This window comes from Dipodomys ordii, unplaced genomic scaffold, assembly GCF_000151885.1.
Source record: "Dipodomys ordii isolate 6190 unplaced genomic scaffold, Dord_2.0 Scaffold7, whole genome shotgun sequence".
NCBI classification, from domain to species: domain Eukaryota; kingdom Metazoa; phylum Chordata; class Mammalia; order Rodentia; family Heteromyidae; genus Dipodomys; species Dipodomys ordii.
Genome location: NW_012267223.1, coordinates 21,369,051 through 21,380,912, shown reverse-complemented (window position 1 = coordinate 21,380,912; position 11,862 = coordinate 21,369,051). Strand labels below are relative to the sequence as shown.

At 43.7% G+C, this 11,862-nt stretch overlaps 1 protein-coding gene across 1 annotated transcript in view; it reads right to left on the bottom strand.

Moving 5' to 3' along the window:
* The window catches only part of Wipf2 (WAS/WASL interacting protein family, member 2), a 61,716-nt gene that overhangs the window by 23,706 nt on the left and 26,148 nt on the right, over positions 1–11,862 (bottom strand). The window contains exon 2 of the mRNA XM_013037150.1: positions 3,652–3,783. Coding sequence (XP_012892604.1) covers positions 3,652–3,714 — 63 coding nt within the window. The 5' untranslated portion in view covers positions 3,715–3,783. The remainder of the gene's footprint in view (positions 1–3,651; positions 3,784–11,862) is intronic.

Below are 11,862 nucleotides of genomic sequence, written 5' to 3'. Positions count from 1 at the left end.
AAAAAAAAAAAAAAAAAAGAAAATGAAACTTGCAACAACAACAATAGAAAAAGGCCAAGATCAATTGTAACAGCAGCATAGGAACAGAGTTAATATATCCAACAAAAAACAATTCCATAAGCAGGCCCAGGGTTGTTTTTTATTTGTGTTTTTTTTTAATTGTATTTCTCATCAGTAAAAAAGGGATAGACAAGCTGGGCACCGGTTGCTCATACTTATCATCTTAGCTATTCAGGAGGCTGAGAACTGAGGACTGCAGTTCAAAGCTAGCCCAGGCACAAAAGTCTGTGAAACTCTTTCTCCACCAACCTACCAAATAAGCCAGAAATAGAGCAGTGGCTCAAGTGGTATAGCACTAGCACCAAGCAAAAGAAACTCAGAGACATAGGCCAGGTCCTGAATTCAAGCCCCAGCATTGGCAAACACAAAAAATGAATGGAGCCAGGCACCAGTGGCTCATGTCTTTAATCCTAGCTACTCAGGAGGCTGAGATCTGAGGATCATGGTTCAAAGCCAGCCTGGGCAGGAAAGACCATAAGACTCTTATCTCCAATAAACCACCAGAAAACTGGAAGTGGCTCTGTGGCTCAATGTGGTAGAGTGCTCACTTTGAGCTAAACACCTCAGGGACAGTGCCCAGGCCCAGAGTTCAAGTCCCAGGACCGACAAAAAAAAAGAATGGATAGTTGACTAAATGAGATATGGATAACAACTGATTAACTTTTGGGAAAATATAAAACCCCTACTACATGACATGCTATGAAATAACTTCAAGCATGATAATATTATTTAAGTACAAAAAATCAAAACCAGGCTGGGAATGTGGCTTAATGGTAGAGTGTTTACCTAGCATGCATGAAGCCCTGGGTTCAATTCCTCAGGACCACATACACAGAAAAGGCCGGAAGTGGTGTTATGGCTCAAGCTATACAGTGCTAGCCTTGAGCAAAAGAAGCTCAGACAGTGCCCAGGCCCTGAACTAAAAAGCCCAGGACTGGGGGGGAGGGGGGAGAGACTAAAACACAACATTATTTCCTATTCAGCTAGTAAACACCGGTAACTGAAGACACTGTAAGCCTCATATGGTAGAGGCCACTGTTCACTTCTTTCTAGTATGTCTAGCACACTAAAGAAGCTCAAATAATGTGCAGAATGAATAACTACCCTATGGTGATCATAAGAATTCAGAGAAATAAACACACTTACACTACCTGAGGTAGAGAAATTGGTATGCTCTTTATAAAAAGTGATTTTAAGCCAGTACCAGTGGCTCATGCTTATAATCCTAGCTACTCAGGAGGCTGAGATCTGAGGGTCGTAGTTCAAAGCCAACCTAGGCAGGAAAGTCCTTGACTCTTAGCTCGAATAAATACCACCAGAAAACCAGAAGTGGTGCTGTGGCTCAAGTGGTAGAGATAAGGGACATTGCCCAGGCCCAGAGTTCAAGCCACACAACCGACAAAACAACGAACAATTAAAAAAACATGTATCAGAAGCCCTTGGGCTGGGAAGGTGGCTCAGTGGTAATGTTTTCCTTGCATGCATGAGGCCCTGGATTCGATTCCTTAGCACTACATAAGCAGAAAAAGCTGGAAGTGGCACTGTGGCTCAAGTAGTAGAGTGCTAGCCTTGAGCTGAAGAGCTCAGGGACAGAGCCCAGGTCCAGAGTTCAGGCCCCACCACAAGTGTGCGGGTGGGGGTGGGAAGCAGCCCTTAAAAAAGCCACGCGCCAGTGCCTCATGACTGTGAGACTCTTATCTCCAGTAAACTACTCACAAAAAGTGGTAGAACACTAGCTCTGCACACAAAGAGGCTTAGGGACAGTGCCAGGTCCTGAGTTCAAGCACCAGTCCAAGGGGAGGAAAAAAAAACCCTTAAAAAGTCTGCGCACATCAGGCACCAGTGGCTCACACTTGTAATCCTACCTAGTAAGGAGGCTGACATCCGAAGCTTGAGGTTTGAAGCCAGCTTGGGCAAGAAAGTCCATGAAACTTTTACCTGTCCAATTAACTATCAAACAGCCAGAAATGGAGTTATGGCTCAATTGGTAGAGTGCTAGACTTGAGCATAAGAGCTCAGGGGCAGTGCAGGCTGTGAGTTCAAGCCCCATAATTGGCATGCACACATGCGCCCACGCACGCGCACGCACGCGCGCGCGCACACACACACACACACACACACACACACACACAGCCTCTTCAAGTGATCCTCTTGAGTAGCTGGGACTGCAGGTACACACCACTGTGAATATAGGAATTAATTTTTTTTTTTTTGCCAGTCCTGGGGCTTGAACTCAGGACCTGGACACTGTCCCTGAGCTTCTTTTGCTCAAGGCTAGCACTCTACCACTTGAGCCATGCCCCCAGCCTTTTCTGCTTTACTTTTCAACAAACTCTCATAGTTAGCCCAGCAAGCATGGACTATGCCCTCCTCTTTACTCTTTCCTAGTAGCCGGGATAACAGGCATGTACACCTTGTCTAGCTTCTTTTAATGGCTGAGACAGGTCTTGTCAACTTTTCAATCTGCTTCCTGAGCAGCTAGCATTATTGGCACGAGCCACCACACCCAGCCTCTTTTTCTATTGCATTTTCTAATCTTTCCACAGATATTTTTAGTGAAGTATAAGTTTTTGTTCGTTTTGTTTTGTTTTTTGTCAGTCGTGGGGCTTGAACTCTGGGCCTGGGTGCTGTCAGCTCTTCAGCTAAAGGCAAGCACTTGAGCCACAGCGCCACTTCTGGTTTTCTGGTAGTTAATTGGAGATAAGAATTTCATGGACTTTCTTGCCGGGGCTGGCTTTGAACTGCGATCCTCAGATCTCAACCTCCTGAGTAGTTAGGATTACAGGTGTGAGCCACTGGCACCCAACCAAAGTATAAGTATTTAAAAATATTATTCCTCAAGACTGGGCATAGTGGCACAATTCTTTTTTTTTTTCCCCCCCAATCGTGAAGCCTGAACTCTGGGCCTGGGTGCTATCCTTCAGCTCTTCAGTTCAAGGCTAGCATCTTACAACTTGAGCTACAGCGCCACTTCTAGCTTTTTCTGCTTATGTGGTGCTGAGGAATTGAACCCAGGGCGGCCTTATGCATGCAAGGCAAGCACTCTATCACTGAGCCACCTTCCTAGTTCCAGTGGCACAATTCTATAATCATAGCACTCAGGAGGCTGAAAGAGGAAGACAAGTGGGAGGCTATCATAAGCTAGCTACATAGTAAGTTCAAGGGAAGCCAGGGCTACATTGTCACACTGTCCCCAGAAATGAAAACAAAACAAAACACAATTAAAGAATAAGCCCTCCAAAACTTTTTTTTTTTTTTTTGCCAGTCCTGGGGATTGAACTCAGGGCCTGGGCACTGCCCCTGAGCTTCTTTTGCTCAAGGTTAGCACTCTATTGCTCGAGCCACAGCACACTCAACCAATGAATTACATGCCCAGCCCCACCAATTTTAAAGATGGAGGCCTCACTGCATTGCCTAGGTTAGTCTTGAACTTCTGGCTTCAAGTAATTATCCCAGTTTAGCTTCTCAGGAAGCTAAAGTGAGTACCACTACACCTTGTTAGTGGTGAATTCCATTTTCTAGATATACTACTGTATCTGTAGGAAAGTCAAAAAAGTAAGCAAAGGTAGTAGATGTCATCCAAATACCTACCTGATTAAAGGTGGGAGGTGGAGGAGGGCCAGGTGGGGGTGGGGGGGGAGGAGGAATTGGCATCCTTGCCCTGCTCGCAGTTGGCACTGCTCTCTCTCCGTCTTTATTTGCAGCTGTAGGTCACTCATATACCTGTAAAAAAAAAAAAAGCCAGAAATTCTTAAGAACAACTTTTAACATTAGAGACACTTATGTTGGGCGCTGGTGGCTCATGCCTGTAATCCTAGCAATTCACAAGACTGAGATCTGAGGATCACAGTTCAAAACCAGCCTGGGCAGGAAAAGCCGTGAGACTCTTCTCTCTCCCAATTAGCCACCAGAAAACTGGAAGTGGCTCTGTGGCTCAAGTGATTGATCACTGGCCTTCAATTGAAGAGCCCAGGCCCAGAGTTCAAGCCCCACAACCGACAAAAAGAAAAAACAAAACAATAGAGACACTTAGTGTCCAGGAAGTCTACAGGACTGGCATAACTGAGAGCCTAAGCATCTCACCACCTAGATCCAAATCAGGGCAATTAATAAATATTCTAGGCTATGTGGACAACATCCAGTCTATTAGATTTTTTTTCCCTTATGGTGCTGGAACTCAAACTCAGGGATTTATGTATATCAGGAACTCCCTAATCCAACTCTGATTTTCTTGGTGGTGCTGAAGTTTGAGCTCAGAGTCTTAAGTACTCTACTACTTGAGTCATACCTTTAATCTTTAATGAGTAAACTTTGTATTTTAGAGAAGCTTTAGGATCACAGCAAAACTGGGCAAAAAGCTCAGAGAATTTAAATAAAACTGTCTCCACATATGCACATGATCACCTACCAAAGTGGATCATTAGTTACAATCAATGAATCTATAAGTGGTCCATTATTACCCAAGGTTCATAATTTACATGGGGTTCACTTGATGTGACAAATGTACACAATAAGCTATATCTACTGTTCTTTTTTTTTTCTACTGTTCTGTAGTATCATACTGAAGACTATTCTATAAATCCTACGCTCTCTGCCTTTCCCCACTCATGCCTAAAATAGTCCTTTCTTCAAGGTTTTCCTTTTCCACACTGTCACAGTTAAATTATATGCTATGTTATATTTTTACAATTATTGGGGCTGGGAAGGCGGCTCAGTGGTAGAGCGCTTGCCTTGCATGCCTGAGGCCCTAGGTCCGATTCCTCAGCACCACGTAAGCACAAAGAAAAAAGCCGGAAGTGGCGCTGTGGCTCAAGTGGTAGAGCACTAGCCTTGAGCTGAAGACTGACAAAAAAAAAAAGAGGGAAAGGGGCTGGGATGGTGGCTCAGTGGTAGAGCGCTTGCCTTGCATGTCTGAGGCCCTGGTTCGATTCCTCAGCACCATATAAGCAAAAAGAAAAAAAAGAAAAAAAGCCAGAAGTGGCGCAGTGACTCAAGTGGTAGAGCGCTAGCCTTGAGCTGAAGAGCTGAGGGACAGCACCCAAGCCCAGAGTTCAGGCCCCACGACCGGACCCCCCCAAAAAAAAATTATCTTTTTTACTTCTCTCTGTATCTTTTTTTTTTTTTTTGGCCAGTCCTGGGGCTTGAACTCAGAGCCTGGGCACTGTCCCTGAACTTGTTTTTTTGCTCACAGCTAGCATTCTACTACTTGAGCCACAGCACCACTTCCAGCCTTTTCTGTTTATGTGGTATTGAGGAATCGAACCCTGGGCTTCATGCTTACTAGGCAAGCACTCTACCACTAAGCCACATTCCCAATCACTCTCTCCATATCTTTTCATATGATTTGATAGTTCCCTCTCCCCAGCTGATGTTGTGGAATGAACAAGGGACTTTGTGTATACAAGACAAGCACTCGATCAATGAATTACATGCCCAGCCCCACCAATTTTAAAAATGGAGGCCTCACTGCATTGCCTAGGTTAGTCTTGAACTTCTGGGTTCTAGTAATTATCCCAGTTTAGCTTCTCAGGAAGCTAAAATAAGCACAACCATATCAGCTCTTCCTTGTTAGTGGTGAATTCCATTTTCTAGATATATGACTGTCTGTTTATCCATCCCTACTGAAGGATATCCTGGTGGTGTCCAAATTTTGACAATTATAGATAAAGATGCTGCAAGCATTCCTGTGAGGATTTCTGAGTAGATGCAAGTCCTAAGCACATTTGGGTTAATATCAAGAATTCTGACAGTTGGATCACATGCTACGGGTATGTTACTTCTCTAAGAACCTGCCAAACCTCTTCTCTAGTGGCCATATCATTTTGCATTTTGGCCACTAATGAATAAGAATCCCTGTTGATGCATATCCTTGCCAGCATTTGGTGTCATGTTTTGGATTTTGGTCCCTTCAATAGGCATGTAATGGCATCTTTAACTAATCCCCAATTCTCTAATGACATGACTAAAAATTGTACATCTTTTTACTGTTTATCTGCCATGCATACATATTCTTTGGTGAGGCATCTGTATTTTTGAGAGGGAAGGGATGCTGGGAAATGAACACATGCTAAGCCTGTGCTCGCTCTATAAATATGTTATATTTTCACTCCTATGAACCAGGTTCTTTTCTTTTCTTTTTTTTTGGGTCCGGTCATGGGACCTGAACTCTGGGCCTGGGCGCTGTCCCTCAGCTCTTTAGCTCAAGGCTAGCACTCTACCACTTGAGCCACAGCGCCACTTCTGGCTTTTTTTCTTTTTGCTTATATGGTGCTGAGGAATCGAACCCAGGGCCTCATGCATACAAGGCAAGTGCTCTACCACTGAGCCACCTTCCCAGCCCCGAACCAGGTTCTTTTCTTTCCTTCCTTTTTTTATTTTTCTGTGTGTATGTGTGTGCCAGTTCTGGGGCTTGAACTCAGAGTCTGGGTGCTGTCCCTGAGCTTTTTTGCTCAAGACTAGCACTCTAGCACTTGAGCCATAGCTCTACTTTTGGCTTTTTTGGTAGCTAATTGGAGATAAGAGTCTCACAGACATTCCTGTCCAAGCTGGCTTTGAACTTCATTCCTCAGATTTCAGTCTCCAAAGTAGCTAGGATTGCAGGCTTGAGATACCATCATCTACCTTTGTTCTGTTTCTTAATGTTGAGTTTTAAAAGATCTTTGTGTAATTGGGGTAACAGTTCTTTATTAGATTTGTCTTAAAAAAAAAAAAGATTTGTCTTCTACAAATATATTTTCCCTGTCTATGGCCTTGTCCTCATTTTCTTTTTTTCTTTTTTTGCCAGTCCTGGACTTGACCTCAGGGCCTGGACACTGTCCCTGAGCTTCCTTGGCTAGCACTCTACCACTTGAGCCACAAGAGCCACAAGCATCACTTCTGGCTTTTTCTGTGTATATGGTACTGAGGAATTGAACTCAGGACTTCATGCAATCTAGGCAAGCACTCTAGCACTAAGCCACATTCCCAGTCCCCTTCTCATTTTCTTGACTTTGACTTTTTTTAGGGGGGCAGGGGGGCAAAAATACTAAGGCTTAAACTCAGGACATTGAGATTTTGCTCAGCTTTTTTCCTTGCTCTACCACTTGAACCACACCCCCCAGTTCTAATACTTATAATCTTTCAGAACTATAAAAACCATTCTTAGCTTGTAGGCCATATAAAAACAAGCTGTGGAACAGATGTGACTCAGGAGCCACAGTTCACTGACACCTGGTATAGTTACACCCATCAAATCAATTAGATTGTAATTATCACACAAAAAGTGCCTTAGCAGGTCACAAAGTACCAACATATGTAAGTGTGTGTGTGTGTGTGTGTGTGTGTGTGTGTACCAGTTATGGGCTTGAACTCAGGGCTCTGGTCTTTTTTGCTCAAGGCTTGCAGTCTCAGGGCCTGAGCTCTGTCTCTAGTCTTTTTTGCTCAAGGCTTGCAGTCTACCACTTTGAGCCACAGCTCCACTTCAGGTCTACCACTTTGAGCCACAGCTCCACTTCAGGTTTTCTGGTGGTTAATTAGAGATGAGTCTCACCAAACTTTCCTGTCCCAGCTAGTTTCAAACCTGGAATCTCAGCCTCCTGAGTAGCTAGGATTACATGTGTGAGCTACCAGCAACTGGCAGCCTCCTATTATAATTTGTAAGTAATCTTCATTTCATAGATAAGGGGAAAAAACAGGGAACTGACTTACCCTAAGACATTAAAGCAGGGACCAAAGGAGGTTAGGGTGTGGCTCAAAAGGTAAAGTCCTTGCTAACATGCACAAAGTCCTAGGTTCAATCCTTATTCCTTGAGGAGAAAAAAGCCAGACACCAGTGATTCACACCTATACTCCTAGATATTCAGGAGGGTGAGATCTGAGGATCTCGGTTCAAAGACAATCAGCCCTGTAGGAAACGCAAAAAAGGTAAAGTGGAGGTGTGGTTCAGAGTGTGGCAGAGCACCAGCTTTGAGTGGAAAAAGCTAAGGGACAGTAACCAGATCTTGGCACACACACAAAAAAAGGAAAGAACAAAAAAAATGTTCTTTTTTTTTTGTCTACTCAGAAGATTAAGGCAGAAGAATCTAAATAAAACCTAAACGCAAGAGCAACAAGCACCTCCAAAATAGGTTTTGATTTTCCAAATCCCATGCTCACTTCAGCAGCACATAGAATAATGATACAAAAAAGATTAGCATAGTCCCCGAAGGAGGATGATATGCAGATTCGTGAAGGAGTTTCTTTTTACTTAAAAAGAAAGAGAGAAAGAAAGAAAGGAAAGAAGGAAGGAAGGAAGGAAGGATGGAAGGAAGGAAGGAAGGAAGGAAGGAAATCCAACCCCATTTAGAAGTCCTACTTCTTGATCTCAAAGAATGCAAGCAAAAAACAATGGTTCTCTTGAATTCAATTTACCAACAAGAAAAGCTCAAGATTACATAATCAACCTCATCACTCAATCCACAGAAGTGCTTCAAAATCATATGATTAATGAGTTCAAGACATAGGAAAATATTCACAGATAGCCTCTTGTACATATGACAGACCATGTGTACCAAGCCATGCTGGAAAGTCAAACCAGCATATAAACCTAGTGCCACTAGGAAGAAAAAAGCAAGCAAGCGAGAGAAAGAAAGGAAAGAAGGAAGGAAGGATGACAGGCAAGGCAGGCAGGCAGGCAAGAAAGAGAAAGAAAGAAAAGGAAAGAAAAGCCGGGCGCTGGTGGCTCACGCCTCTAATCCTAGCTACTCAGGAGGCTGAGATCTGAGGATCGCGGTTCAAAGCCAGCCCTGGCAGGAGAGACCGTGAGACTCCTATCTCCAATAAACCACCAGAAAACTAGAAGTGGCGCTGTAGCTCAAGTGGTAGAGTGCTCGCCTTGAACTGAAGAGCTGAGAGACAGCGCCTAGGCCCAGAGTTCAAGCCTCACAACCGACCAAAAAAAAAAAGGAAAGAAAGGGAGGGAGGGAGGGAAGGAAGGAAGAGAGGAAGGGAGGAAGGAAGGGAGAGAGAGAGGGAGGGAGAGAGGGAGGGAAAGGAAAGAAGGAAGGATAGAAGAAAGAAAGGAAAAGGAAAGGAAAAAAGAGAGGGGGAAGGGAGAAAGGGAGGAAGGGAGGATGGAAAGAAAGGAGGAAAGAAAAGAGAGAGAAAGACATAAAGAGAAAGAAGAAAGAAAAAATGGCAAAAAATGAAAAGTAAAACTGGAGTTGAATAGATAGGCTGGATTTAATCCCATTATCAACCTTACCCAGTTATGGTAAGCATTTAACAAGTACTAACTCAAATAACCCTATATGCTGACTCAATACCAGTTTGGACACTAATTAATTAAATAAAAATTAATCTTGAGAGGACCATTTCATATATTTGTCTAATTACCCAATAAGGTCTAAGCACTAACACCACCATATCTTTTTTTTTTTTCTGGCAGAACTAAAAACGCAAGATTTCCTAGACTAGTATGCCAGTGAGCCAGCCAGCCAGCTACCCGCTCCCCAGCACCGAATCTATTTTTCTCCAGTTACTCTATAGCATAGAGTAGAAGCCTAAATAAGACAAAAGTAAATTTAAAAGAAGCAATGTAAGATAGGGATTGTAGCTCAGTGGTAGCGTGAGTGAGGCTCCTGGATTCAAACCCAGCACTTGGAAAAAATAAAAAGTAAGTTACAATATCTAAAAAGGCAAGCAATAGCTGGGTATCAGTGGTTCACCTCCTAGTTATTCAGGAAGCTGAGATCTGAGGATCACGGTTCAAAGCCAGTCTGGGCAAGAAAGTCTATGAGACTCTTTTTTTTGTTGTTGTTAGTTGTGGAGCCTGAACTCTGGGCCTGGGCACTGTCCCTCAGCTCTTCAGCTCAAGGCTAGTGCTCTACCACCTGAGCCGCAGCACCATTTCCAGCTTTTTCTGCTTATGTGGTGCTGAGGAATCGAACCCAGGGCCTCATACATGCAAGGCAAGCACTCTACCACTGAGCCACCTTCCCAGCCCATATATGAGACTCTTATCTCCAATAAAATCAGAGAAAAAGCCAGAAATAGTGCTATGGCTCAAGTGGTAGAGCACTAGCCTTCAGCAAAAGCAGCTAGAGGACAGCACCCAGAGTTCAGTTCAAGCCTCAGGATGGGCAAAGTAAATAAAATAAAAAGGCACCGGGCGCTGGTGGCTCACGCCTGTAATCCTAGCTACTCAGGAGGCTGAGATTTGAGGATCTCGGTTCAAAGCCAGCCCGGGCAGGAGAGACCGTGAGACTCCTATCTCCAATAAACCACCAGAAAACCGGAAGTGGTGCTGCAGCTCAAGTGGTAGAGCTCTTGCCTTGAGCTGAAGAGCTGAGGGACAACGCCCAGGCCCAGAGTTCAAGCCCCATGACCGACAAAAAAATAAATAAATAAATAAAAAGGCAAGCAAGTCTCAAAGAAAGGAAAAAAGCATACCAACATACCAAAAAGACAAAGAAAGGAAAAAAGCATACCAACATACCAAAAAGACAGAAAGAACAGTGTATCTATGAGAAAAGAAGAAACATTTTACCCTGGTTTTCTTGCTGAATTCATTCACTCAACCATCATTGAACTGAGCACTTACCACTTAAACCATTTACAATATTGCCTTCCCCCCCCAAGTACTGAAATTTGAGTTCAGGTCCTTGGGCCTGCTCAGCTTGCTTGCCAGCTAGCGCTCTACCACTTGAGCCACACCTCCAATCTAGCATTTTGTGGCTTTGGAAATAGGAGTCTTGTGGACATTTCTGCCAAGGCTAGCTTCAAATACCGATTCTCAGGATCTCAGCCTCCAGAGTATCTAAGATAACAGACATGAGCCATTAATACCTACTGTGTGCTAAAGTATTGCTCTAGAACAATGACTCTGAACCAGCAGAGAGATTTCCTCTCCCAGGAGACAGCTGGCAATGTCCAGAGATACTTTTAAATGCTAAGACTGGAGTAGGGGGTACTACTGGCATCTAGTGGATACAAAGGTGATAAACACTCTATAGGTTGCATAAGATGGCCTTTCATGACAAAAAAAAAAAAATCCAGTTTATGCCAATAATAGCACAACTGATAAAAATCCTGTTCTAAAACTACACAAGTTAAGTTTCTACAATCTTGGAGCTTACATTCTAGAGGACTAGATAAATAAGGAAACAAAGATAGTAATAGCATTTCAGTTCTTGATAAGAGGAATGAAAAGACTACAGAATCACAAAGGCAGAGTGTAGGAGTAGGGTGGTGTGTTCTCTCACATAGGTTTGGGGGAAAGGGCGGCACAGGCAGAAGTGGTTCTCTAGACAAGTGTCTCTGTGAGCACAGCAAACCCTGTGATCTCCTGGACAACGATAAGTTTTAAAGAAAAGTAACAGCAAGTGAGATCCCCAGCAGGGGAGTGTGCCTGATATGTTAGAGAATCAGCGAGAAGGCCACGGAAGGTAGGACAGAGCACAGAGAAGAGAGGTAAGAGATAATAATTGGAAGCTTTAGTGATTTATTCACCACCCAAAGTGCCTACAATAACTAGTAAGTCTAAATGAACCAATAGTTTCACACCCAAAGCAAATGAGGAGCTCAGTCAACTATTTCACTCATCTCATAGACCAAATGTAATCTTCCTTTTCTGAGCATAAGACAGAGAGATTAAGAGTAATTGGAAGCTGGGAAAGGGGTTAAAAGTCCCCTGATAAGGGGCTGGGAAGGTGGCTCAGTGGTAGAGCGCTTGCCTGGCATGCATGGGGCCCTGGGTTCGATTCCTCAGCACCACATAAGCAAAAAGAAAAAAGCCGGAAGTGGCGCTGTGGCTCAAGTGGTAGAGCGCTAGCCTTGAGCTGAAGA